This window comes from Xiphophorus couchianus, chromosome 14 (assembly GCF_001444195.1).
Source record: "Xiphophorus couchianus chromosome 14, X_couchianus-1.0, whole genome shotgun sequence".
Taxonomy (NCBI): Eukaryota; Metazoa; Chordata; class Actinopteri; order Cyprinodontiformes; family Poeciliidae; genus Xiphophorus; species Xiphophorus couchianus.
The window spans coordinates 18,178,551-18,201,413 of NC_040241.1; the positions used below are offsets into that span (position 1 = coordinate 18,178,551).

Genomic DNA, 22,863 nt, shown 5'->3' on the forward strand with positions numbered 1-22,863 from the left:
AAGAGAACCAAGAACCAAGGGTAAAATGTGTTAGTGTGTGCATATATATCTATATGTTTTTAGCTTTTATTTTCTGTTTTTCTAATAAGTTTTAGCATGCATACATGTAAAATTTCCTCCTATCTTACTACATTTTTACGACTGGAATGCCCAGTTGAACATCTTCATGTGTGTTAATGCACGTGAGCGGCAGCCATTGCAATTCTCTTTGCATGTTTTTGTGTTTGTATACATATAACCCTGCTTGGTTAACACAAGGTTATGTTTTTCATGCATGTAAACATTCATCTTATCTAGGAAAATAGTAAACGATGAGAGTCCAAAGAGCTTGAGGTTGTCTGATGATTTCAATGGAATAACTATAAAAAAAAACAAAAAAAAAACTACTAAAGTAAAAATGACGAAATGAGAAAAAACATCCATCATTTAGAAATCAGACCACAAAATCAAACGGAAAAAATCTGTTTTAATCCTGCCTTTAGGAATTGTTTAACATGAACTGTGTGGCTGCTGCTACAATTTGCTGAGCATGAACATAAACCAGGAAAAACAAATAACCTTTACCTGTACAAAGTGTTAAAGCTCACCTATAGTGTCTTCATTTACAAATTAACAGCTTAAATATAGTTTATTAAATGTATTGACACCAAATGTCCCACTAAACTACTAAGATGTTAGCAGTCAAGAATAAAACACCAAGGCTTCTTTTTGTTAGAACTTGTCAAAAGTAAACAACATATTACTCATAAAGTGAAACTTGGAATTTCCTAGTTCAGCCCACCTCAGACATCTATTTCCTGTGTAAATAACTATTGGGTTGGTTTTAAATAATTGCCCAGTGCAAACACATAGACTGTTAAAAGTTAATTAAATAGTCCTTGGCATTTTTGGGGGTTATTCTAAGATGGTGGAAGTCTGCTTTACTCGTATGCAGTAGCCTTGTAGCTTCAGTCTGTGGGATCAGTTAATGTGAAGTTTAGGTAAATTAGGTGGCTGAAATTACTTTTGAATGTCCGAAACTACTTCTTCAAAGAAATATGAGACTCAGGCTTATCCAAGTCAGATCAAAAGCAATAAGCAAAAGAAAAGAAAAAAAATTGCTCTGGGAAGTCGATTTATTACCGGCACTGTGTTTCTGCAGGTTGGTGCTAAGCAGGTTTTAAACAAGCAGGTTTCTCTTTCTTTGGAAAATGTTGTGCTCACTTTCTTTTCAATAAAACTGAGGAAAGCAGTTATGCTCATCCAGGCATAAAAAGTGGTTGAAACTGCACAGAGTGGAGAAATGCTACAACATATCTGCACCTCAACCTTTTAAGAATGTTATTGGTTTGGTGCTGCATTTCAAAGAATAAACAAGTCTATGTTACCTAAAGATCTAATTAGGCTGAAGTAAGGCTGCCTATGTGGCATTTTTCTCTCTAATCTGACAGATTCTAACCCTTTCTGAATTAAATAAAGTCCACAATTTTTCTTGCTTTGGTTTTCTTTCAGTTTTCTGGTGGAACATCTTATTTATGTTGGCAGATTTTAAACCAAACAACTTAAAATAAAATGTTGACAGTTTGCAAAATATGCCTGAATGGGGCTGCTTACATGAAACACGTCCTAGTCAAAGTAAGAAAACAATGTTTTTGAACAAGCACAATAACAGAATTGTAAGAAGCCTTCTCTTTACATTATCATTCAAAATGTTTATGTTTAGGAGGGCGACCCTTCAAGCTGATGGAACACGGTGACATTTATGGCAACATTTTGTTAAAAACAAGCATCAGGAGTCACTAAAACTCCTGATGAAAAAATAACCTTTGTTATACCTAACCATGCACTTTGATAAATTGATGAACTAATTAATGTTGATGTTTCTCAAAGGAGTTGAAATGTGTGACCAGGTGATGGCTAGTGTGTGTGTCTGTCGTGTTTGTTTTCAGAGCAGCCGTCCGAGCACCACACCCTCTCTGCTCCTGGCTTCTCCTCTGAGGATCTCCAGGAAGCCCAGTTTGGTTAAGAACTCCAGCCTCTGATGATCGGTGGGCTGCACCTCACAGAAGACACCCTGAGAACCTGGACACACACACACATACACACACCCACGCCCACACAAGAAACGTCCATCAGCCTTTTCTCTGCACATAAAATTACCTGCATTAACTGCAGCTTCCCCACAAAAAACACCACAGTGAAACATTCTTCTGTATATGTTTGTCAAAAAAAAAACTGAATGCAATTTGTAATGCACTGGAGACATATTCACATCCTACAAGCTGTTTCATGTTCTGTAATGTTACAATAAAATATTTAAATGTATCTTTACTAGAATTTTAAGTGATGCAAAACACAAAATAGTGGAAAAGAATACACACTTGTTAATATTGCAAAAACAGTATGAAAAGTGAGGTGTTTATTTGTATGTGGCATTGCAGCAATTTTGATATCTGGATGTGCAAAGCTGGTAGATGCATTTCCATACAGGTGCATGGAAATGCATCTGAATTTGTTGGTGGCTCTACAAAGCATCTTGACTCTGGTGGATTGAACAAAAATTCACACCACAGTTCACAATTATGCTATTTTTTGCTTTGGTCTATTTAATTAAGCCACAGCAAAATACATTAAAGTCTGTATTTGTCGATAAGTTTGACTTATATGAATGCTTTTGCAATGCGCTGTTACTTAAAGTTTTAAAAGAAGTGAACAGATCTAAAGAGGTTTGCAGTTTTGCGGTTTACCAAACACCAGAGACGAACTGGATGTGACTGTTATCTTACCGTTGGCCTTGAGCGCAGTGAGAAGGGCGGTGAGCAGGGTTCGGCCGACGCTGACGTCCACCAGCTCGGGCAGCGCGTCCAGTCGCAGCTGAGAGGGGAAGTGGTAGAGGAGCGAGTCCGGGTACTCACCCTGGTCCTCCTCCATCAGTTTTACCAAGTCCTGCACAGAGGACAGCAGACACACAGATTATCTTTTATTCTGGATGATGGAAAAATGTTGAACAGTCACAACATCTGTGGAAGAAGATGAGGACCACTGGAAAAAAAAAATCTTAATTTTCTCTTCAGAATTTTGACTTTCTTATCAGAATATCTGAGATTAAAATAAAAAATCTCTTGTAGTTGAATTTCATTTGATCATTGACTTTCTGCTTTACAAATCTATGAAACACTTCACTTTGAAATTCATCCAGTGTTGAATTTTTCCCACCTTTTTCTGGTTCTGTTCACATGCAGCATAAAACCCAAACACTGGGAAGTAAAAACAGTTTGGAAGGAGTTACTGCTAACCTTTCCTGGAATGTAGTAAAACAGGTTATAAGAGCCTTTTCAACTCCTTCTGCCACATAACAATAAATCATTAGGCAGACAGAAAACTTGTCTTGTCTTCAAACATGAGTAAGCTGTAAAAATGGCAGTCGTCCAAAAGTTTGACTGTTGACATGCAGCATTACTCATTAAGCAGAAAAAAATTAATCAACCACAGATTCGGTCTGACTGTGTCTGTTGCTCACCAGAGTCGTGGATGGATTTGTTGCCGGAGATTGTTTGTTCTCTGCTGTGGTAACTTTGTGTTACGCAACAACTTTTAACAAATATACCTAAATAAAAGGTGCTTTACCATAATGACAGATGAATGTTCTGCTCTGCTAAAACTTGCATACTGCTGCTCAGTGTGAGCAGCATGGCCAGCTTATGCTTGAACATGCTAACATGAGGCATCCCAAATGCCAAACACTGAACTGTGTTTTTGTGGGTCTTCTTAGTGAGTAATTAATCTTTGACAGGATGGGTCCAGATGGTGCAACAGCAGGTACCAATAACTAAACATTTGTGTGCATGATTCTGCATGTTATGTGTTCTGTTTGTTCAAATGAAACACACAGGCAGCTCCTCTGCCCAGTTTTAACATATTCACCTGTGTGTTTGAGTGTGTGCTGCTCCCTTTGGGTGGGTATTTATCTCTCATGGCAGGAATCCAGCTGGCCTGGCATCGCTTCGCGAAGGAGCGGACGTCTAGGATGCCCAGCACGCAGCCACAGATGCCGAGCTCATCTTCCAGGATGAAGCTGTACTCAGGGCTCAGCGCCAGACATGGGCCAAGACATCTAGGAGGTGAGATAAAAATTATTTATAAAAATGCATTAATTCTCTTTATGCTGCACACCAGTTCAGTTCAAGAAATTTAAGAGGCTTTAAATGTGGAATGGTTGTTGGTCCAAAAACAGAGAGAAAATATCCAGCAGGCTCGAGTTTTGTAGATGAAAATGCTTTGTTATTGTCAAGAGATCAGAGGGGAATGGGCAAAAAGACAACTGCAGCGTATATACATCACCACTAGTTACAACCAAGATATGCAGAATACAATCTGAATGCACAACACAGCAAATCTGTGTACTTAAAGCATATGGTAAACAAGTAAAGAAAGCAAACTAAAAAAGGGGGATCTTAAATTTTCAGATTCATAACAGGCTGTCAGACCTGTCTCCGATGACATCTGGATGAGCCATGGTGGACTCCTGGCCGCCCTGAGTCCTCAGGTGAAGCTGGCGGACCATTCGGTACAGCTCCACCTACGGGCACATATCCCTCAAAATGTAATTACAATGCTTTTCTTTGCAACCTGGTTAATATTTCAAAGAGCACTGAATGAGCTCGAGTATGCGAGTCTATTCACATGCTTTTCTTTGTGTATTTCCAACAAAGTAGAAATAAGTTGAGAAGGCTGCAAATAATTTTGTAATGTGTTAAATTTCCTCTGTTTTAAGCCTATTACTCTTGTTTGCACTAAATATCTTTACAAATCACTTTGTTTGTTTCAGTCATTGTGTCTTTGGGTAAGACATTTCACCTGCCAGTGTCCTGCAACTTTCAGATGCATCTCTGCTTCAACACACCTGAGTTAAAAAAAACAGGTCATGAGCAGGACATGACTGCGAACTCAGGAAGTATGCAAGTAATTTTAATCAGGTGTTCTGGACCAGGGACACATCTAAAAGTTGCAGAACCAAAGTTAAGTTTTGAAAACATATTTATTACATTAATTGAGTCTTGCTTACTTTCTGCTTAATAGTGAAAACAACAACTCATCTCCTACCTTGTCTTTGCTGTGATAGGGCCTGATGTTGTAGAGACGAGAGGTAGGAAAGAGAGGAGGGGGATGAGTGAAAAGTTCACTGCTGCTGCCTACCGGGAGGAGCATCTGGTCACACAACGGCAAACACACACAACAGTTGGAAAGGTTTAGGACTGAACTTGAAAAAGATGAATGCTGAATGACTAAGAAATAAGAGGTAGAATAAGACAGTAGACAAAATCGATAAAGCTACCTGCACCTCCCCAGACACCCCCCCTTTGAACACCCAAGGCTCTGAGTCCACACCCAGCAGCTCTGCTCCTGTGGATTTCCCACACCCTGGAAAAAACCAGAGAAAAACGTTCCTCATTCAACAGAACAGGTCAGGGCTCTGAAATACATAAAGGTTTATCAGTAAGTGCTGCAGTCATAGGAAAACGTAAATAAACTTGATGATTTTACAGCTTGTTTTAGCATCAGTGAGTGTCATCTTTTGAATGACTTTATTATTTTACGTTACGATGGAGTAATTTTGACTTGATTTGATCTGGAATTGAATTTACTGGCTTATCCTTTCCTGTCCTAAGTGTTTCACATTTCTTCTCCAACAGTTGCTTCTCAAACCACCCAAATGGGAATATCATTTATGTATCTAAAACTTTTAAAGCAAACGTGACGTATTGGTTCTCAGTGAGCCATAATCTGCACATATCCATCAGTGTTTTCTGGAAGAATGACAGCTGACTGTTTAACTTGCACCAGCTGCACAGTGAGAGAGAAACATTTATGCCTACTCACAGTGAAAACAGTTCCTCCAGGAGGCGAGGTTTGAGCCGTCATTCAGCACTCGCCCATCTGAGGGAAACAAAAAGAAAATGTCATTCAAGTATGACGACAGCTGTGCGTGGAGCGAAAGAATGCTGTCAGTGTACAGCAGGTGTTTTAGCTTGTAAAATGCAAGCTGCACAAAGGCTTTACAAACAAGCACTACAGGCATAGTAATCTAGTACTATGTGGTAACTGCTCAATGGCATTTCATAGTGTTTTAATTACTGTAAACATTCACAGCTATAGAGGGACAAAGATGAGCCTAAAGTTTTGGGGGAATTTAAAATACAGTAATTAAAAAAATATTAAATGCATAATTAATACAGAATAAATATAGCACAACATCTATAAAATCAAAAGTCTGTCAGAGTTTGTTTATTTTAATTGTGCATTTATTTGTTTATTTAGCAGATCAGTCCTACATATCAGAGTGAGAGCAGAGCTAACGGTGCAGAACGACGACGAGAAGCAGTGACAGTTCAACCTGTGCTATAATACATGAATTACTTCAATAACTACTGAAATAGTATAATAGAAGAGAAACTTTCATTTTTCAATCTGAAACAACTTACTAACAAATATATGTAATTTATTTCTTTAAGTTAAATAAACTCATAATGATCAATGGTTTTATATACAAAGAATATTATATAGCATATTTTTTATTGAATAGAGATAAATTTGGTGTAAGAATAAAAAAAAAACCCATCAAGGAATGTAGTTTGAGGCTTAAGGATTGAATGATGGTAGTAACTACACACAATGTCTGCTGCTCTATTCTATTAGTTTTATTATTATTACTCATTTCTCCATTGTAAGATGAAACGCATTATTCTTTTCTTTTCTCTCCTGTTCTAAGCTTGTATTTATATCCCTCCATGTGAACTCACCCAGCCAGCATATGAAGGCTTTTGCCACCAGAGCTGTGTTCCTCAGGTCCCACACATAAGGGTAAAGGTCATAGAGCACAGCCCTGTTAGCCCCGCCCACTACGCTGCAGTGGAGCTGAGCTATGTCTTCGCACAGAGACAGGAATCTGGAGGCCCGCCCACGCCACTCATCAACCTGAGGGCAAAAGCAAGCATTCAGATATTTAACTGCGATGGCCTCCATGTTGGAAATCATTTTTGACGAAAGAAAGAAAAACCTTCTGAGGCTGCGTCTTCTTGCTGTTTGCACCGACCAGGTGGCAGTTTGATTTTAGCCAGGTTAGGTCCTGCAGCAGCTTCTGCGCCGAAGGGCCGTGTTCATGGGGGAGATAGTGGAGACCAACGAGCAGCCGCACCTGGGCCTCGCTCAGTAAGCCCTTCCCGCCACAGAGCCCGCGACCCGGCGCCTGCTGTGCCCGGCCCCCACCCGCAGGCGCTCCCGACCTCGATCCTGGAAGTTGCTGACTGGATTGGTGTGACCTCTTTTTTTCCCCTTCTCGCCCCTCTCTCTCCGCTTTGCCCATAGGAGGGGATGAGGGTGGAGAGCTGGAATTGAGTGGGAAGACTGGGAGTTTGGCCACAGGATGTGTGGCTCTGAAGGTGGCGGGACAGTCGGACCTGTCAGAAGTTTTGGTACGCGACGATGAGACAGAGGCCCGATGTTCTGCTCTTGTGCTCTGCCGACCTGAGATATTGGTTCAAACTACAGTGTGAGAACTTTCAGAGTTCAGATTTGGTAAAAATGTGACTTATTTATTATCATTATTATTACAGTGGTGCATAATCATCAGCAGGTGCTTTGGTTTATATAATCTTTACCTGCTTGCAGAGGCTGATTAAGTTCTTCCATCCAGTCATGAAGTGCAGCAGTTAAAGCTCTCTCTGGACAGTATTCACACTCGTCATCTGAAATATAAAATATAACTTTCCTTAAATGAACTGAAAAAGGTACTTTAATCAAACTGTGTTGAGTTTAAAAGGTACTTTAATTAAACTGTGATGATCAGTTTTCTTCTGTTTCTAGTAATAATTCGGAATCAGGTAAAAGTAATGTTTCTGATGGAGTTCCAGAAGCTTTCATTAAGCTGTCTACTCTTAAATTAATACCTAATGTCACTAGTGTATTTTTTTATCTTTACATAAATGTTTTATTCTTATGTTTATAATTTGTTGTTTTTAACAATCTTAATGTCACATTCTTTAACACATTGAGTTACAAATGTATGCTGTTTACTGAATGAACAAAGCTAACTTGAGCTTGCTTTAACATTGTGTGCATAATCACATTAATTTATGGACTACATTGTGCCTGGAAGCGGCCAAACTCTGAAACTTCCAGCCGTAGATTATCAGCAAACCTTCATTAAGAATTTCCTTTCCATTTAGTATTATGACTCAAGGTGTTTATCATTTTTTATACCTTTTAGAGGAATTGATTGCACCAGAATCCACCTCATTTTCTCCACACAAAGGGACCTTACTCTCTCCTCATTTTTTCTCATTATCATGCTGCACAGCTACCCTGCACCGCCTCCACACACCCCACAGAGAGCAGAACTTCACACACTTCAGTGCTTCTCAGCTGCCTTTGTTTTTTATGACTCCTGCTGTTCCCTCTCTTCCTTCCTGGCTTTTTTATTGTCAATTTAAATTGTGTAATAAAACTTTACATTTGCAGCAGGATTCCGAATAATAAATTATACTAAATAGACTTAATCATATCTCAAAACCTTATATTCGTTTCAACATTGCAATGCAGTCGAAGAGGATAAAAACTCAAATATAGATAGAGAAAGAGAGTGGTACGATGTCATTGTTTAAAAAAAGACTCGGCTTGCGTGGCCATTATAAAATTCTGGAATTTGGTTTCAAAAATAATCATTCCTGGTTCCTCAGGATGCAGAATGCATGTGGATACACAGTCTAATGACAAAAATATTTTGCAGTTACACCTAAAATCATGCCCATGTGCATGGGGCCTTATTTGTGCCTGGTGGTCAAAATGACCCCAGGAATATTAGAATATTAGACGATTAGACATTTCCACAAGAAGTGACTGTTTATTAATGCGGTCTGGCAGAGTTAATATTGCCTTATAAACAAAATGAAATCTGCCCTCACCTTTTACATAGTCTTTTTCAGCTCTGTGCCAGCTTCCCAGAGTATGCAGTGGGATGTAATTGGCTTCGAATTCGCAGTTAGGATTGAGCAGCAGACCCCTCAGCTGGTTTCTTAGCTGAGGGTCACGACCCTTGAAAGGCCCCAGGAAGAGACGTCGGGTATCATAGTCGTTGGCGTGCAGGTTGTCCCAGATCAGCGGGGGCCGCTGGAGGACAGACTCCAACTCGGCAAGGGAGTCTAAGGACAGTTTCCTGGAAATAACTTTGCTGCCTGTGGGACACAGTGATGGATGAAAACATCTGAGGAAGAAAACTGGTCACATTGGATTAACTTCTTTCTCTAAATCAATGTTAAGAGAGTCCATTTAAAATTTTGGATTTTTAGATAAACAGATAACAAAACATCTGAACACAAAAAGACCTCAGCTGGTTCACTTACAGACGCAACAGAAGTTAGTGATGTTGGTACAGAAGTGGATCTATTTACCAAATGTTCAGTCAAAAATTAACCCAGTTTGTTGGGTTACATGCTTACCTACAAGGTGAGACTCACTGGAGTACTTTAGCTTTAGTAAATTTCAGGAGAAAGCTTATTTACTTAAAACAACTAGCATTTTAGCTGCAAAGTACCTGGTGCAAGTTGTGCTATTAGTGTTCAACGTTCACACTTTCTCTAAAATATTAGTCATGTCAATTGAGATATGTGAAATTTTATGCACACATACCGAGTAAGAATTTTGTTATTCAGATCCAATTGTGAAAATATTTAATATAAACAAAAACATCATTTATTTGACCATATAGAGGCTAAGGGGAGTTTTTCATTACCACTCTGGAAGAAAACGACTTATTTTGGTCATTTTTGTTGCTATACACACATCTTTGAAAGGCTCATTAATACATGTTATATCTCCTATTATTTTTATGCTGACACACAGCTTTGTGGCTCTTTCAAGAACACTAACTTTGTTAAACTGTCTGAATTACTTGAGGGACTAAAAGAAAATACAAGCTGGTTAAAAATATCTCGCTTCAACTGATCTCTGACCAGACAAAGTGCCTCATCTTTCCCCCGGAGTGGACGGTTTCATCTGATCGGGCAATAAATTGGACATTTGAACTCCGCTGTAACCCAATATGCTGAGTTAAATCCATAACCAGCCCTGGGTTGTATCAGTCCATAATTGACTCTGGACTGGGTCAGAAAAATAACCTAAATTAGGTTATTCTTTGTGTAAACATAAAGTGCTTGTTTTAGGAGATTGATTTGCCAAAATGTTTTTAAATAAATCTGCTGTGGGAGAAAGCTGGAGATAATTGCTTGTTCACAAAACAGCAACTTTGCATATTTTCTTCAGCAGCTCTGATGCATATTTTATACAGGCAGGTCAGCTGGGTGTCTTTTAGCAGAAAATCCTCCGGGAAGCATTGCTCTTCCATAACAACTCACTAGCACTGTATTTCACAGCCTCTGCTAATTTCCAAGTGTTTAAAATCAAGAAGGTTTACAGATTCTAATGAACGATATGATGACAAACAATGCTAGATCTGTTTAACAGTTAGAGAGGGAGCTCCTTTATCCTTGAAGTTGCATGAGATAACTTCCTCATGCCTTTGGCAATGACTGAACAATCCAAACAAACATCATAGAGAAAACACATTCCTGAATACATAGCAGTTTTATCAGCAAGTAGGCTCAGTAAACAAACCAAGTCAGGTGTTTTCTTGAACATAAATAACAGTAATAATACAATAACAATGTGATATTTTAGCAATCTTTTTTAGCTCCTGATGTTGAAACACAGAGAGAAACACCAAAACTAAAGAAGTGATCTAGAAGCGAGTGGGCGATCAATCCTGTGCTTCTATTGTACTTTCATATGAACGTGGGTGGATGTGCACCTAAACGGTTTCCTGGTTTGTGGAGGAGGCTGAGTGGGTTTGTGCAAAATCTAATTGGCATGAGTGCGTGCTGAGATGTACTTTTATTGGCACATTTATTAGGCAAGATGCATTTTGAATAAAGAACACAACAGGTATATTTCTAAATCAGGGGTGCCCAAACTTTTTGAGACCAAGATCTACTTTTTCTGTCACCAGCCGGCTGAGATCTACCTCATGACACAAAGACATAAAAATTGTAAATTAAACTCTATTGACTTATTTTATATGTGAATATACTGTACATCAGTTATAGCAGAAATATTAAAGTGATAGAAAAGCCCCGCATGCCCAGCAGAGTTTACGTTAAAAACAAAACATTCAGTCCGTTACGATATCAGGTTTCCAGGCTTGATATTTATTTCTCGATTATTAACAAGCCTCTCATGAACGCAGCGATGGTTGAGTAGCTCATTTTAAACTCCTGCTCTGCTCATCAGTCGGTCTTTGAGTCGCTTTTATTTTGTTAATGGAACCGAAACGCACTGAATTGCGCAACACCTTGTTGAAACAATAATTACTAATTTGTTGATTGTTTAAAAATTATTATTCTTTATTGAAGCTACAAACGTCTAGGATCTTAGTGAATATTTTGATAAACCTGTCAGAAGAGAAAGTGCTGGTCTCAGCGTCTTGGCGGCGTTCAGTTTGTCACCTTCTGCCGAGATCGACTCACAACCTTCCCGTGATCGACGTATTGAGCACCCCTGTTCTAAATTCTAGTAGGAAGACAGATTATGTAACTTTTAAGAGCATTTTCATTGATTTTTGTCTTACCTGTCCATATCACTGTTATGTTATGTAGTAGGTCCTCGCCAACTGTTTGCAGGTAGGGAGATTTTGACACACTTGGGGAGCACAGAGAACCGCAATACTCTAAGTATAAAAGAAAGAGAAAATAATGTTTCGTTCAACAAAACATAGAGTTTTATGCAGACTTCAGTTTTACCTGTAGGGCAGAAAAGGAAGACAGGTGGCTCCCCCAAGAAGCGATAAATCTCATTCGTTACTGTGACCTGAGCGTGGGCAAATGAAGTGAAGGCCTCGCTGTCGGCCTGGCACATGGAGTGATCGATGTCGTCAAAGAGGATGGCAAACGCCTGGCACCCCAGGTCTGATACCTGGCAGAGAGAAACAAAGGAGGATCAGTAAGGGGGACGCAACACGCAGGTGTGTTTCTGATATATTTTAGAGAGCGTAACGTGCCTGTTTCAACTTCCGTTTGAGCAGCGCCAAGTCACAGGAAGAAGAGAAGACGATATCCTGACCAGGGGAGAGAGAGTAAACAAACCTCAGACCCCGGGACTGAGCTTCCGCTATAAGAGTACGCAACTGAGCTGTGAAAAGAAGAAGAACAAGTCATAAGTATGATGGCCTCAATTTAGCAGGTTAAATTGGCAGAGAAGGAACTATGTGTCTTAAAAGGAATTAACTGTAAAGTAGTTATTACCATCATGGAAGAATACAGTGAATGTACAAACCTTCCTCTTCGGGAGAATAGACTTCCCTCCACAGCAGTCTGTGCTTCAGATCATCTTTGGGGCCGTACAGGTAGGTGTTCAACCCCCACAGCTGCATCCTGAGGGAGATGGAGAAAGGTGAAATATGTTTCTCAGTGACGCACAAAAGAAAGACAAAAGAGAATTCATTTAAATCATTTTAAGAGGTTGACAAACATCAGTCATTTACAAAGACGCACCGATGAGAATTTTATGTCTGGTTAATCCCTGAAATGAACAACAAACTTGTCAAAGAAATTAGTTACTTTTGAATAGCTGCTTACATCTCCTGTAATTCCTCTGACTTCATTAAATAGATACTTAATCTTGTTCTGATTCATTTAGTGGAAAAGAAAATGATTGATCATAAGGTAAATGACAGAAATTTACCCTGTTTTACACAATAGTTATTAAATATGTGTTCTGGGGAAATAATTAAACACATTAACCATTAATAAATTGGTTCTTTTTACACAGACCAGTCAGAGGAAAACTTTCTCCACTCTTCACTTTAAACTATGAAATGTTTGAGGGGTTTGCTGCATGTGAAGCCTGTTGGCTCCCCACAACATCTGAGTGACATCAAGATCAGAGCTTTGACTTGTCTCAGTCCTCATGCTGTCCTTGTTGGATTTATAAACAGGTATAGAGTCATTGTCATTTTGCAGGATCTAGTTTTGCTTCTTTTTTTGTTTTTCTTTTTGCTGACACACGGTGAAAGTCATTCACTCAACAATGAGCTGACCAGATCCTAATAAAGCAACAACTCCTCAAACACTGACACTTCCACCTCCATGCTTCACATTACTTTACTAGGTTCACACCAAAACACGCCTCCTGTTCAGTGATCTTAACAATTCAATTTTAGACCTTTATGTGAAAAACACGAGAGAAACTCTAGCAAATTGTACTCTGGCTTTTATGCTTTTTCACAGAGCCAAGGTTTCCTCTTTGCACACCTTCAATGAAAGTTAAACTTGTGCAGACTTATTCTGCTTGTACAAGCATGAAATGTCATGTCATCAGTAGCAAGGGACTGCTGTAGGTGCTGTGGTGACATTTTGGGGTTTCAGAGATTTATTCTAGCATCTCGTGGCCTCTTGAGGTGATCATGTTGGGATGGCTAGACTGAGGCGTGTTTGTAGATTATCCTCCTGATAGTGGAAAAAAGAGCTTTTACAGAAGTCAAATGAACAAATGTTTCCCAAGACTGTTTATACTGAAATCAAAAATAACATTAAGTCTTCTCCCCTCTCTAGCAGTACCCACATCAAAATATTTTGTCGTCAAAATGACCTGGCAGCCTTGGTGTACTAACTGATAATGGAAATTATGTTTCTTTTTTGCGATTCTGACCAACCTGTCAGAGCTGATAAACTACAAATCATGTGATTCCTATTTCAAGCCGATTTTGCTGCATCGTTTGACTTTGACTTGCAGACCCTAAACCAATTTACTACATTTATCACTTAGTGACAACCTTTATTTAGCTTTTTTAAACATGTTTTATGCACATCCATCTTCTCCAAGCTTTACATCTTCTTTTTGTCAGATATAACTCAATGTTTGGCACTGAGAGGGAGGACAGTAGGAGCAGAAAAAGACAGAACTGCAAAAATTGTAATAAAAACAGATTAACTGTCTCTATTGCGAGATCCCAAGGCTGCATCATTTATAGGAAAGAAGCTCCTGAATTATAAATAGAGAATAGTACTAGAAATAAAACTGAATCTTCATCAGTGCCCATTCACATACTTTGGCGTGTTTGTGTTCCTGCTCATTTATGGAAGGGAAGTGATCTCATCTTTCACTTCCTGGACAGATGGCACGTACAGTAAGTCGCCTCCACAAAGTGCCAACCTACATACCAACATGAAATGAGACTAACACTGCAAACGCATATTGGGTATAAATCTGCAGCACCACTCTGCCAGAGCTATAAACCACAAAGCAACTGTTTCTGCACCCCACATGAGAACCCCAAATAAAACGTCTCTATTAATAAATTTGGAACCCACACACTCAGCAGTTGGTGCAGTATCTTCATAACAAAGTGACTGTTTAGCAAAGTTGTGCAAACTACAGACACATTTTAAATTTAAAATCTTTAAGGCAGAATTCTTAAGACTTAATCCTAGCTGCTTGCTGTGTGCTATAAGGACAAACTGCAAACAGAATCAAACAATTGACTAATTATTTTTGCTTAGGGAAGCAGAGGTACACTCTCCAGGCTATTATTAGATACCGAGCTATAAAACTGTGTCCAAGCTTTCAGTAAGGATTTAAGATTTAGTCTTAAAGGTAGGACCAGCGAGGCATGAAGAATTAATTGGTTCCCTTCAAACTACACAGAATACACGAGGGTAATGAGAGAGCAAGAAAATCCCTCATCTTTAATTAGTGCATAAATTTACAGCATGTTTGAGGCACATCTCTCCTCATTGTTTACTTATGTGGTCGTTTCTCCTTACACCGATGCTTCTTTCTAAATAACACTTTGCGTTTGCGTTGCGTAGGGAGCTGAGTCATGCACAGCTTTGTTCTCTTTGTGAGGAAACTGCTAATGAAAAAATTTTTTACAGCTCAATAGGGAGCACAGTTACTTTCCTTGGCTGTGACTCAAATTAAATTGAAGGGCTAAACCTGTCTTGTTCCACATTGTGTGTTGGACGAGCGATATAGCAAAAAATAGCAGCCATTGAGGGCTGGAGTTTGATCCTTGTGGTTTGGAGCTAAATGTATTATTAGCATGGCCCAGTCAAAGTCCAGACTGAAATTCAAACATGAACACAATACAAACAAATAGGTCATGATCCGGTTTAAACATGCTGTCACACAGACGGTTGAAACGCAGCAGTTTGAAATGTCTTGAGAAAATATTCAACAGGCCACATGTATGTTCTTACCACTGGAAGAGAACTTTCCTCTGATCCATAGACCAGGGTCGACCATAGAAACCTAAAGGAAAAACAAATATTTAATGAGTACAGACACACAAAAACCACTGCTGTGTTTACCTGCTCATTAGTAACATTAGAAATTAGTTATGTTAGCCCATGTTTTGTATTGAAAACTAACTAATTTTGCTAAGTCAACCAACCATGTTGCATTAGCATAACCCAGGCCTGCATTGCTCCATATTTGACTAAGTACTGGGTGACCACAATAATTAAAACTGGCTCAGATCAGGTCGTTTTTAATCCACCACTTCTAAACTGTTTCATTTTTATATTTCAGTGTTGTTAACTGATTCTGCCATTGACATGAACTGAAGATCACTCAGCAACAAGGACATTATCTAAATTAGACATAAAAAGTCCAATTACAATTTGAAAATGCAAACAAGGACAAAAGTCTTAATTTTTGGAGCTATAGTGACCAGAAAGTAAAACTAAAGTGTCTGCCCATACTGTCCAAGATTAGGCAGAAGCTTACAAGCCTGATAACTGCATCAAAACATCAAAACTTTTGCTGCCATCATATACTGTAGGAAAATTTTGAAACGAGATCTGCCGGTCTTAGGTATAAATGGGTCCAAATGGACAGTCACCTTAAATATACAGTGAGTTTAATATACAAATGGCCTTAAAAACAACAAGATCAATGTTCTGGAGTGACCGTCACAATGTCCTGATCTCAATGTCAAGAAAAATATGTGGGCAGGGTTAAAAAGGTTTATGCGATCTAGGCGGCCAACAAATTTAACTCAAGTTCTCCCAGAGGGAATGGGCCACAATTTTAGCGAAGCTTGAAAAGGAAACCAAAGTCTGTACCTTTAATCAATTCTCCCTGGACATATTAAAGGCATCTTATTGCGTGCATTATTTTTTTTGTTTTAAAATGTTACAAAGACTAAAGAGAAGTTCATTTTCTGCTGAAATAAAAACTATTACCTCTAACACATTTGCAGCACATGACAGTGTTTGTGAATTAAAATAGAGAATTCACACAAACTAGTTTTTATGTTGGAAAATCACCAGAATGAAAGTTTGCATCAGAGTCCACAGGTGAGATCTCCTAAATTTCCCAAATAAACAAAGAACAGCTCAGTTCTTTAATATTCATTACTGGCTGCTACAATGCAAAGCGTAAAGTAACGCAAAATGATCTGAGATCTTCCAGCGCCCGCTTGGCCGTATCCCACTGTATTTGGTTTAGGCCTAATTTATCTACATGCACACACTCCATCACATTTTCTATTAATAGAAATGGGAGCATCCCCAGCGTCCCTACCAGTCTTGTATGTTATTGAATAAGTCTAGTGTGTGTATGAGTGCAAGTACAGTAAGTGGGTCAGAGTGACAAGTGAATAAAATGCAGTCCAGACCACTTTCTTCTGCAAGCCATTGGGGAATTTCTTCATTATTACTTTGGTGTGCATGTGTGTGATGTTTGACATTTCTAGATGTAAGTGGAGTCTTCGCTTCAAAGCCAGACTAATAACAACCTCATGAGAAACCTTCTGAACGGTTTGGGGCAAACTAGGAAGTAAAGGATCTAACAAACAATTAGCTGCTGGACTGAATTGGAACGAAGAAGATTTAAGAAGATGTCTGTTGTGAATACTGAACTGGAATGGATTAAATGATACAGTATGTAGCTGGAATGACTTGAAACTAAAATAAAAACTGCCAAAGATGTATTATTTAACAAACAGAATGCCAACAAGGGTAAGAGAGAGATTTAGTTATTTACTGATGATTTTATTTGGTTTCCTGCATATCACATTAAAATTGAGATATTTATTTGACTACTCATGCAGAACAATAACTGCAATTTAAGTGAGCTGTTGTGCAAGGATAACTTTTTGTTTACCCTTTCATTGTTTCTCTTGTTTAATGTTGTGGGTTTTGCTTACAATATTGACCAGCATGTCAAAAATAAATCTTCTTGAAAAATAATTCATTTTGAGAAACTTTTTTATGCACTGGAAGTTCAAGTGTTTGTTGCAGACATATTCCTGATGAGCTATAAAAAAAATGAGAGCATTTCCCATATCTAGAAATTTGATGTCAGGCACGGATGTAATGACACAAAACGTTAAAGACATGAAAAAAGTGAAATACGCTGTTTCATGTAATTAACACACTAGACGTTTTATGCTATGTTGACGTAATTTGATCACCAACTAAGTCAAAATATCACAGATTTTTTTTAAACTTTCAAACACAATGTTTACTGTACCTGTGTGTGGGACATTGTTGTTAAATATGGCTGAAATGCCGCAATAATTTTACTCAAGCTCATGCAACACAGTGCAAACACTTTGTCTACGCTAATGAAGTCTCCCTCACCTTAACATACCAGATGCCTAAAACAACATTTTTGGTTCATTTTCTGACCAGTTACTCAGGCCATTGTGTCTTTTTTTAATCTAAAATGATCTCGTCTTATCTGTCCAGACGTAGTTGAAAGCTGTGAATCCCCTGCCGTCTCTCGGTTTGCTTATATCTTATATACCTGGATTATTCAAATATTTTTGATTCAGTCAAAAATAGAAAAAGTTTTCTATTTGTGTCTAAAAATGGAGGAAATTTGCCACATCATAATTAACCAGGATTTATTTTTAAATTACTTTATATGCTGCTGTTTTGCGATAATTGCAAACGGCGGCACAATAAACGAGAATGATTGTAATTCTACATTACTTTTTTTCAAAATTATTGTCATAATTCTCCTCTTGAGTCGTGTGTCCTCTTCACCTTCTTTATCATCATCCTCCTCATCATCATCATGATAATTAACTGCCCACCATAACAGCAGCCTTCCTCCTCCTGTCCCCCCACACCATCTCTGTCATCATCTGTTATTGTCGTGTCATTCAAACTTCATTTCAGTCTCTTCATTTCCAGCCTCATCACATCATTTGCATTCCTTCCATCATTTCTGTTTCATTTATCAGCATATCTGTCTTTACTCCCAGCAGCTACAGTGGCATAGTTCAATCAGATCAGATGCTTCCCGCTGCCTGCCTTTTTGATCTCCACTTCACTTGGCTGATGCCCACACCATCATTTGCCACAGACCTTTTCATCCAAGCTTATTCTTCCTTCATAAATATATTTATCAACACTCCCACGCCCATTTCACAGTAGCTCCAAACGATTGTTTTTATTGTAGTCCAGCTCACACTATTCTCTGTTCAAAATCAATGCGCTCAGCATAGGAATAATATAAAAATCACATGATTTATAGGAGGTCATTGATGAAGTCGGCCGCTCTCACCTTCCACCACCCCACAAAGGAACTGCTTCTCCTCCTCCATCCTGTCCGCGCCGTTGTCTCCCTCCGCTTCCTGTCGGCCTCTTAACGAGCGAGGGAAGATGTTTTCCCCGTCGATCAGCTCAGAGTCCGGGAATATTCTTCATGCTTACCATCGATATGCTTCCTCTTCTTCCTGTCCCTCTCCTTCCTCTCCTCCCTCCTCCTCCTCACTGCACCGCCGGATGCTCCCGCGCTGCGTTCAGGTGCTCACGGGAAGCGGCAGCTTTAAAGCACCGGAGAGGCTTCTGGCAGTGGACAATTACGCGTTTCTCAATAAGTACCCCAAAATAACATCGAATAAAATTTAGCAACCGAGGTGACAGATTTGGATATGTAGTTTTTGGCCGTTGGATTGTTGATATTTCACCTTGCTGTGAAAGGATGAACTAAAAAAATAAACGTAAATTTTCCGTTAACCTTAATTTAGAGAAGTCACCTGCGTAAAAAAATAACTATGATCAAAATACCTGCTTAAAAAAATTAATTCTTCATTCAAACACCAGATGAAATCAAATCAGGGCTGAAGAATAAAAAATAACCTTTTTCCAGGTACTCACACTAAATTGTGATGGTATCGTAAGATTTTCAGCTGGCAGCTGATGTAAACTGCGAATTTCACCAAGCCAGTTTAATGGTTCAATATTTAATTCCTGAGTAATAGTAGAGAAGAAAATGTACTAAATAAGCTTTTCCTTCATCTCACTCCTTCTGAACACGCTCAGCCAAGAGCCCCGGGCCCTCCCACAAAATAAATATATATTTATTTCTTCTAGAGATTTTAAAAAAATTGGAGATAGAAAAAAGCACAAATTAATCCCATAGTGTTTTTAAAATTGTTTTAGCAGTAAAAATGAAATGTTCCCACTCCCAGACCAAAAAGCACACATCCATATTTGCACTGATCCCCGCTGGATCTGCATGAAATGTTCCTGCTTAGCGCTAGACGGTGACGGTGTTCAGCAGCGGTCAGTGGAAGACAAGGACGGCTGTAGCTGTTACTGTGCTGCCTAGAAAATTAATAAAGTCAGGTTTTTTTTAGAAAGAGGGAGAGAAAAAGACAAGAGTCAATTTATAGCCCAGAGAGGTGGGTAGACTGTATGAGATTATCAACAATTTAGCACAGTTAGCTTAGCTTTGCCTCCATTTCACTAGCATTTAATGAATGAAGGAAAGAATCTAACAACATATTCATATATTTAACTGGCACCTGTACTTCATACCACAGTTAACAACAGATGAGCCAGCTCTAGCTGGTGAGCAACACAGTGTTCAATGACAAGCAAGTTAGCCTCACTCCAGGGAATATATGTGGATTTTTCCTTTCTGTACTCTTTTTACAGCTACACAACAAAAACAATTTATTTATTACTCACATAAATTAAAACAATCTTTATAAAATCTTACATTAGCACACTTAGCAGTGAGTGAATGAGGTTGATTAACAACACGAAGACCCTGCTCTAACAGCAACTCAATGACAACTTGAAACTTTGTTCTTCAACAGGCCATGCTTGGATAGGTCTCTACCATGAGTTGTACAACAGCTGGAAATGGTCCCTGACTGCCAGCAGCTTCTATGGAGCTGGAGAGTATAAATTTATTAACTGGATATCTGGCTCACCCAATGATCTCGGGGAACAGCAGCATTGTTAGGTTTTTAAGTGACGACACGTATTTGGGTGGATGGGATGACTGTCAGTGCTCGGACCTAAGACGTTTTTTGTGTTACACTGGTAAGATTTTCTTTCAGTTTACACTAAAAGTCTGTTGTTGTTTTGTTATATAAAATCTCCTGAACACTGAAATGTTGGTCATGGGGAAAAGGTGGAAATATTGTTTCCTTCTTTGCTCATGTAATTCTGGTTAAAGCCACTTGATGGCATCAGTTCCTCTTTATTCCCTTATTAATGACATGACTGGTAAACTTCAAGCATTCCTAAACATCAATCTGTTTTATTTGTAGGTATAGTCGGTGGCTGAATTGAACCGAAGCTCAGCGATTCTACAGAGAGAATTATATTGATCTAGCCAGGTAATAAAAGCACAATATTAAAACAAATTGAAATTATATGTAATTTACTACTTAGCACTATGAGTTTTCTCTCCCCACTTTTGTGTCATTGCAGTAATTCAGCAGCAAAATTTAAACTTATGAACCTACAAAGACATTAACATTTTATTTTCATTTGAAAATAAAAAAATGTTTGTCCTTTTTATATGCTTTATCATTATGTTCTGCTTAGTTTACCTGTCCTGTGAAATAAATAAAACTATATTGAAGTTTGTTGATGAAATGTCAGAAAATGTGGAAAAAAATAATCATAATCCAAGACAAAGAAAGTTATTATCTGCAGAACCAGTTCAGTTTTCCTGTTTTTTTCTGTAAATTTCTTATTTCACAGTATATGAAATCAAGCAGAAAATAATAACATCAGAACACTACTAGGTGGCATCGAAGTGTGGATTGGGCTTTATCGGGACAAACTGTGGTCAGATAGCAGCCACTGTTTCGACACTGGGAGACCAGTCAGCCAGACGATGTTTACAGTCAGTAAACCCAATACTGAGGCATAAAATATATCAGTGAAGTTTAAATCTTCCGTTTTTTGTTTCATGTAGTCTCTTTCTAAGTAAAGATGAACTTTCTTTCTCAGTCCCAGCCAACACAGAAGGTTTCAGAGCATCAGAACAAGATGAGAGCAGCACCACTCGTTGTTCAACAGGAAGTAAAAATACTCATGTGTAATTCCAAGTTCTTCAGAATGCCCTGCACACAAACTTTTCCATCATTAACTCTCCACCCATCGAAAGCTTGTGCTGCACTTCCCTGTTCTTCTGTCTGTCATAGTTTTGTTGCGGTGCTCTATCCACATTCATGATCGCTCTCAGGAGAAAGCTTAAATAAAGGTTTATGAAAGATGATAATAATGAATATGATGAGAACTGGAATCAAATATTCTGGACATTACGTGGTGGCTCAGTTCTGGGGGTACGAGATATTCATCTGTGAGGAAAGTTCACAAATTAATATGAGGAGGATTTTTATGGAGCACAGGAAAATAAGCAATTTCAAAATGTAAAAATAATGTTTGCCTCTAGGAATCTAAAGTCCCCAAAGTTTCCACAATGTTATTGCCCCATTATATTAGTTCCATGAAAAAGTTTCAACTCAATGAAAACATGAGCAATTTTTCAGTGACAAACAACTGAAGGACAAGAGAACCATGAAGTCTCATGATTCATCATTTTCCATTCTTCAACTGACTCTAGATGACAAACAGCCAGCAGTTTCCTTAATGTGCCAAAGTTTATTTGATGTTAAAGCAAAACTAAAATAATTAATCATGAAACGAAAAGATCCTTATTGTAGACTAAGGTACTTCTTAATATCTGCTCCACTCCATCTCTTTTTACATCTTGGATAACTTTATTAGTCAAATAGCTTTTGATGTATAAACATTATCAGTTATTGATTACTGTGTTTTGCCTCTTAGAAAATGCCTTTGCTTCTACACAAAAAATAGTCACATGTTCTACGAGTATCCACAATAATCTCTTTAAAAGAATAAATTTTCTATCCTGACAAAAACAACTACTGTATACTGTTTTATAAAGAAATGACTGGTATTCATTTCAGTTAAAGAAGTTCTGGTTATTTGTTGTTGAGGAATGTGGTTTGTCAGGATCATTAAGCTTAACAGCCTGGAAATGTTCAAAGTTGATTAGCTGGTTTCACTAGGTTTCAAGACACATTTTGTTTTGTTGCCTTGTTTGTTTTTCTTAAATTGTTAATGTTAAGTTCTTTAGATTTTCTAGCTCTCTAAATCAATTATTTTTCCATTCCTCCAACGTCTCTAGCTTTGTGTTTGATTCTTCCAACCATTTCATAATGACAAATAGTGAAAGAAGTTCACCAAACAAAATGACCTTTAAGTTTTATTACAGCAAAGGATATTGATGAGCAGAAATTTGGTGATTTGGTGGTGACTGTGGCTCTATGGTAGAGTAGTTGTCTTGCGATTGGAAGGTTGTAGGTGCGATTCCAGTTTCCTCCTGCGACATGTCGATGTGCCTCTGGGCAAGGCACTTAACCCCAAATTGCCTACCGATCTGCGTATCGGTGTATAAATGTGTGTGTGTGTTTGTGAATGCGACTGGGTGAATGTGACTAGTGTAAAGTGCTTTGAGTGGTCAAAATAACTGGAAAAGCGCTATATAAGT

General features: G+C 38.5%; 1 protein-coding gene across 2 annotated transcripts; it reads right to left on the reverse strand.

Moving 5' to 3' along the window:
• Window positions 1–446: 446 nt before the first annotated feature.
• Window positions 447–18,841, reverse strand: LOC114157373 (protein O-GlcNAcase). Of its 2 annotated transcripts, XM_028038292.1 has the most exons (17): window positions 18,604–18,841; window positions 15,285–15,336; window positions 12,361–12,458; window positions 12,086–12,216; window positions 11,829–12,000; window positions 11,657–11,755; window positions 8,940–9,209; window positions 7,638–7,724; window positions 7,037–7,503; window positions 6,780–6,954; window positions 5,860–5,916; window positions 5,315–5,400; window positions 5,083–5,187; window positions 4,467–4,558; window positions 3,904–4,093; window positions 2,766–2,925; window positions 447–2,061 (listed from the first exon to the last, which is right to left on the reverse strand). In XM_028038292.1, exons 1-17 carry the CDS (start codon window positions 18,641–18,643, stop codon window positions 1,925–1,927), a joined length of 2,418 nt encoding a protein of 805 aa, XP_027894093.1. In that variant the 5' UTR covers window positions 18,644–18,841; the 3' UTR covers window positions 447–1,924. The 2 variants fall into 2 exon arrangements, with proteins under 2 accessions (XP_027894093.1, XP_027894094.1); XM_028038293.1 differs by lacking the exons at window positions 15,285–15,336; window positions 18,604–18,841 and having other exon boundaries at window positions 12,086–12,142; window positions 12,361–12,448.
• Window positions 18,842–22,863: the final 4,022 nt, after the last annotated feature.

Excerpts from the sequence above, each read along its gene's own strand:
- LOC114157373 (XM_028038292.1), bottom strand. The coding sequence starts at position 18,643 with ATGGAGGAGGAGAAGCAGTTCCTTTGTGGGGTGGTGGAAG. Across the intron at positions 5,401-5,859 it reads CTGGAGGAACTGTTTTCACT|GGTGTGGGAAATCCACAGGA; the intron begins GTGAGTAGGCAT and ends GGTTTTTTCCAG. Across the intron at positions 2,926-3,903 it reads GCACACACTCAAACACACAG|GACTTGGTAAAACTGATGGA; the intron begins GTGAATATGTTA and ends TCCTCTGTGCAG.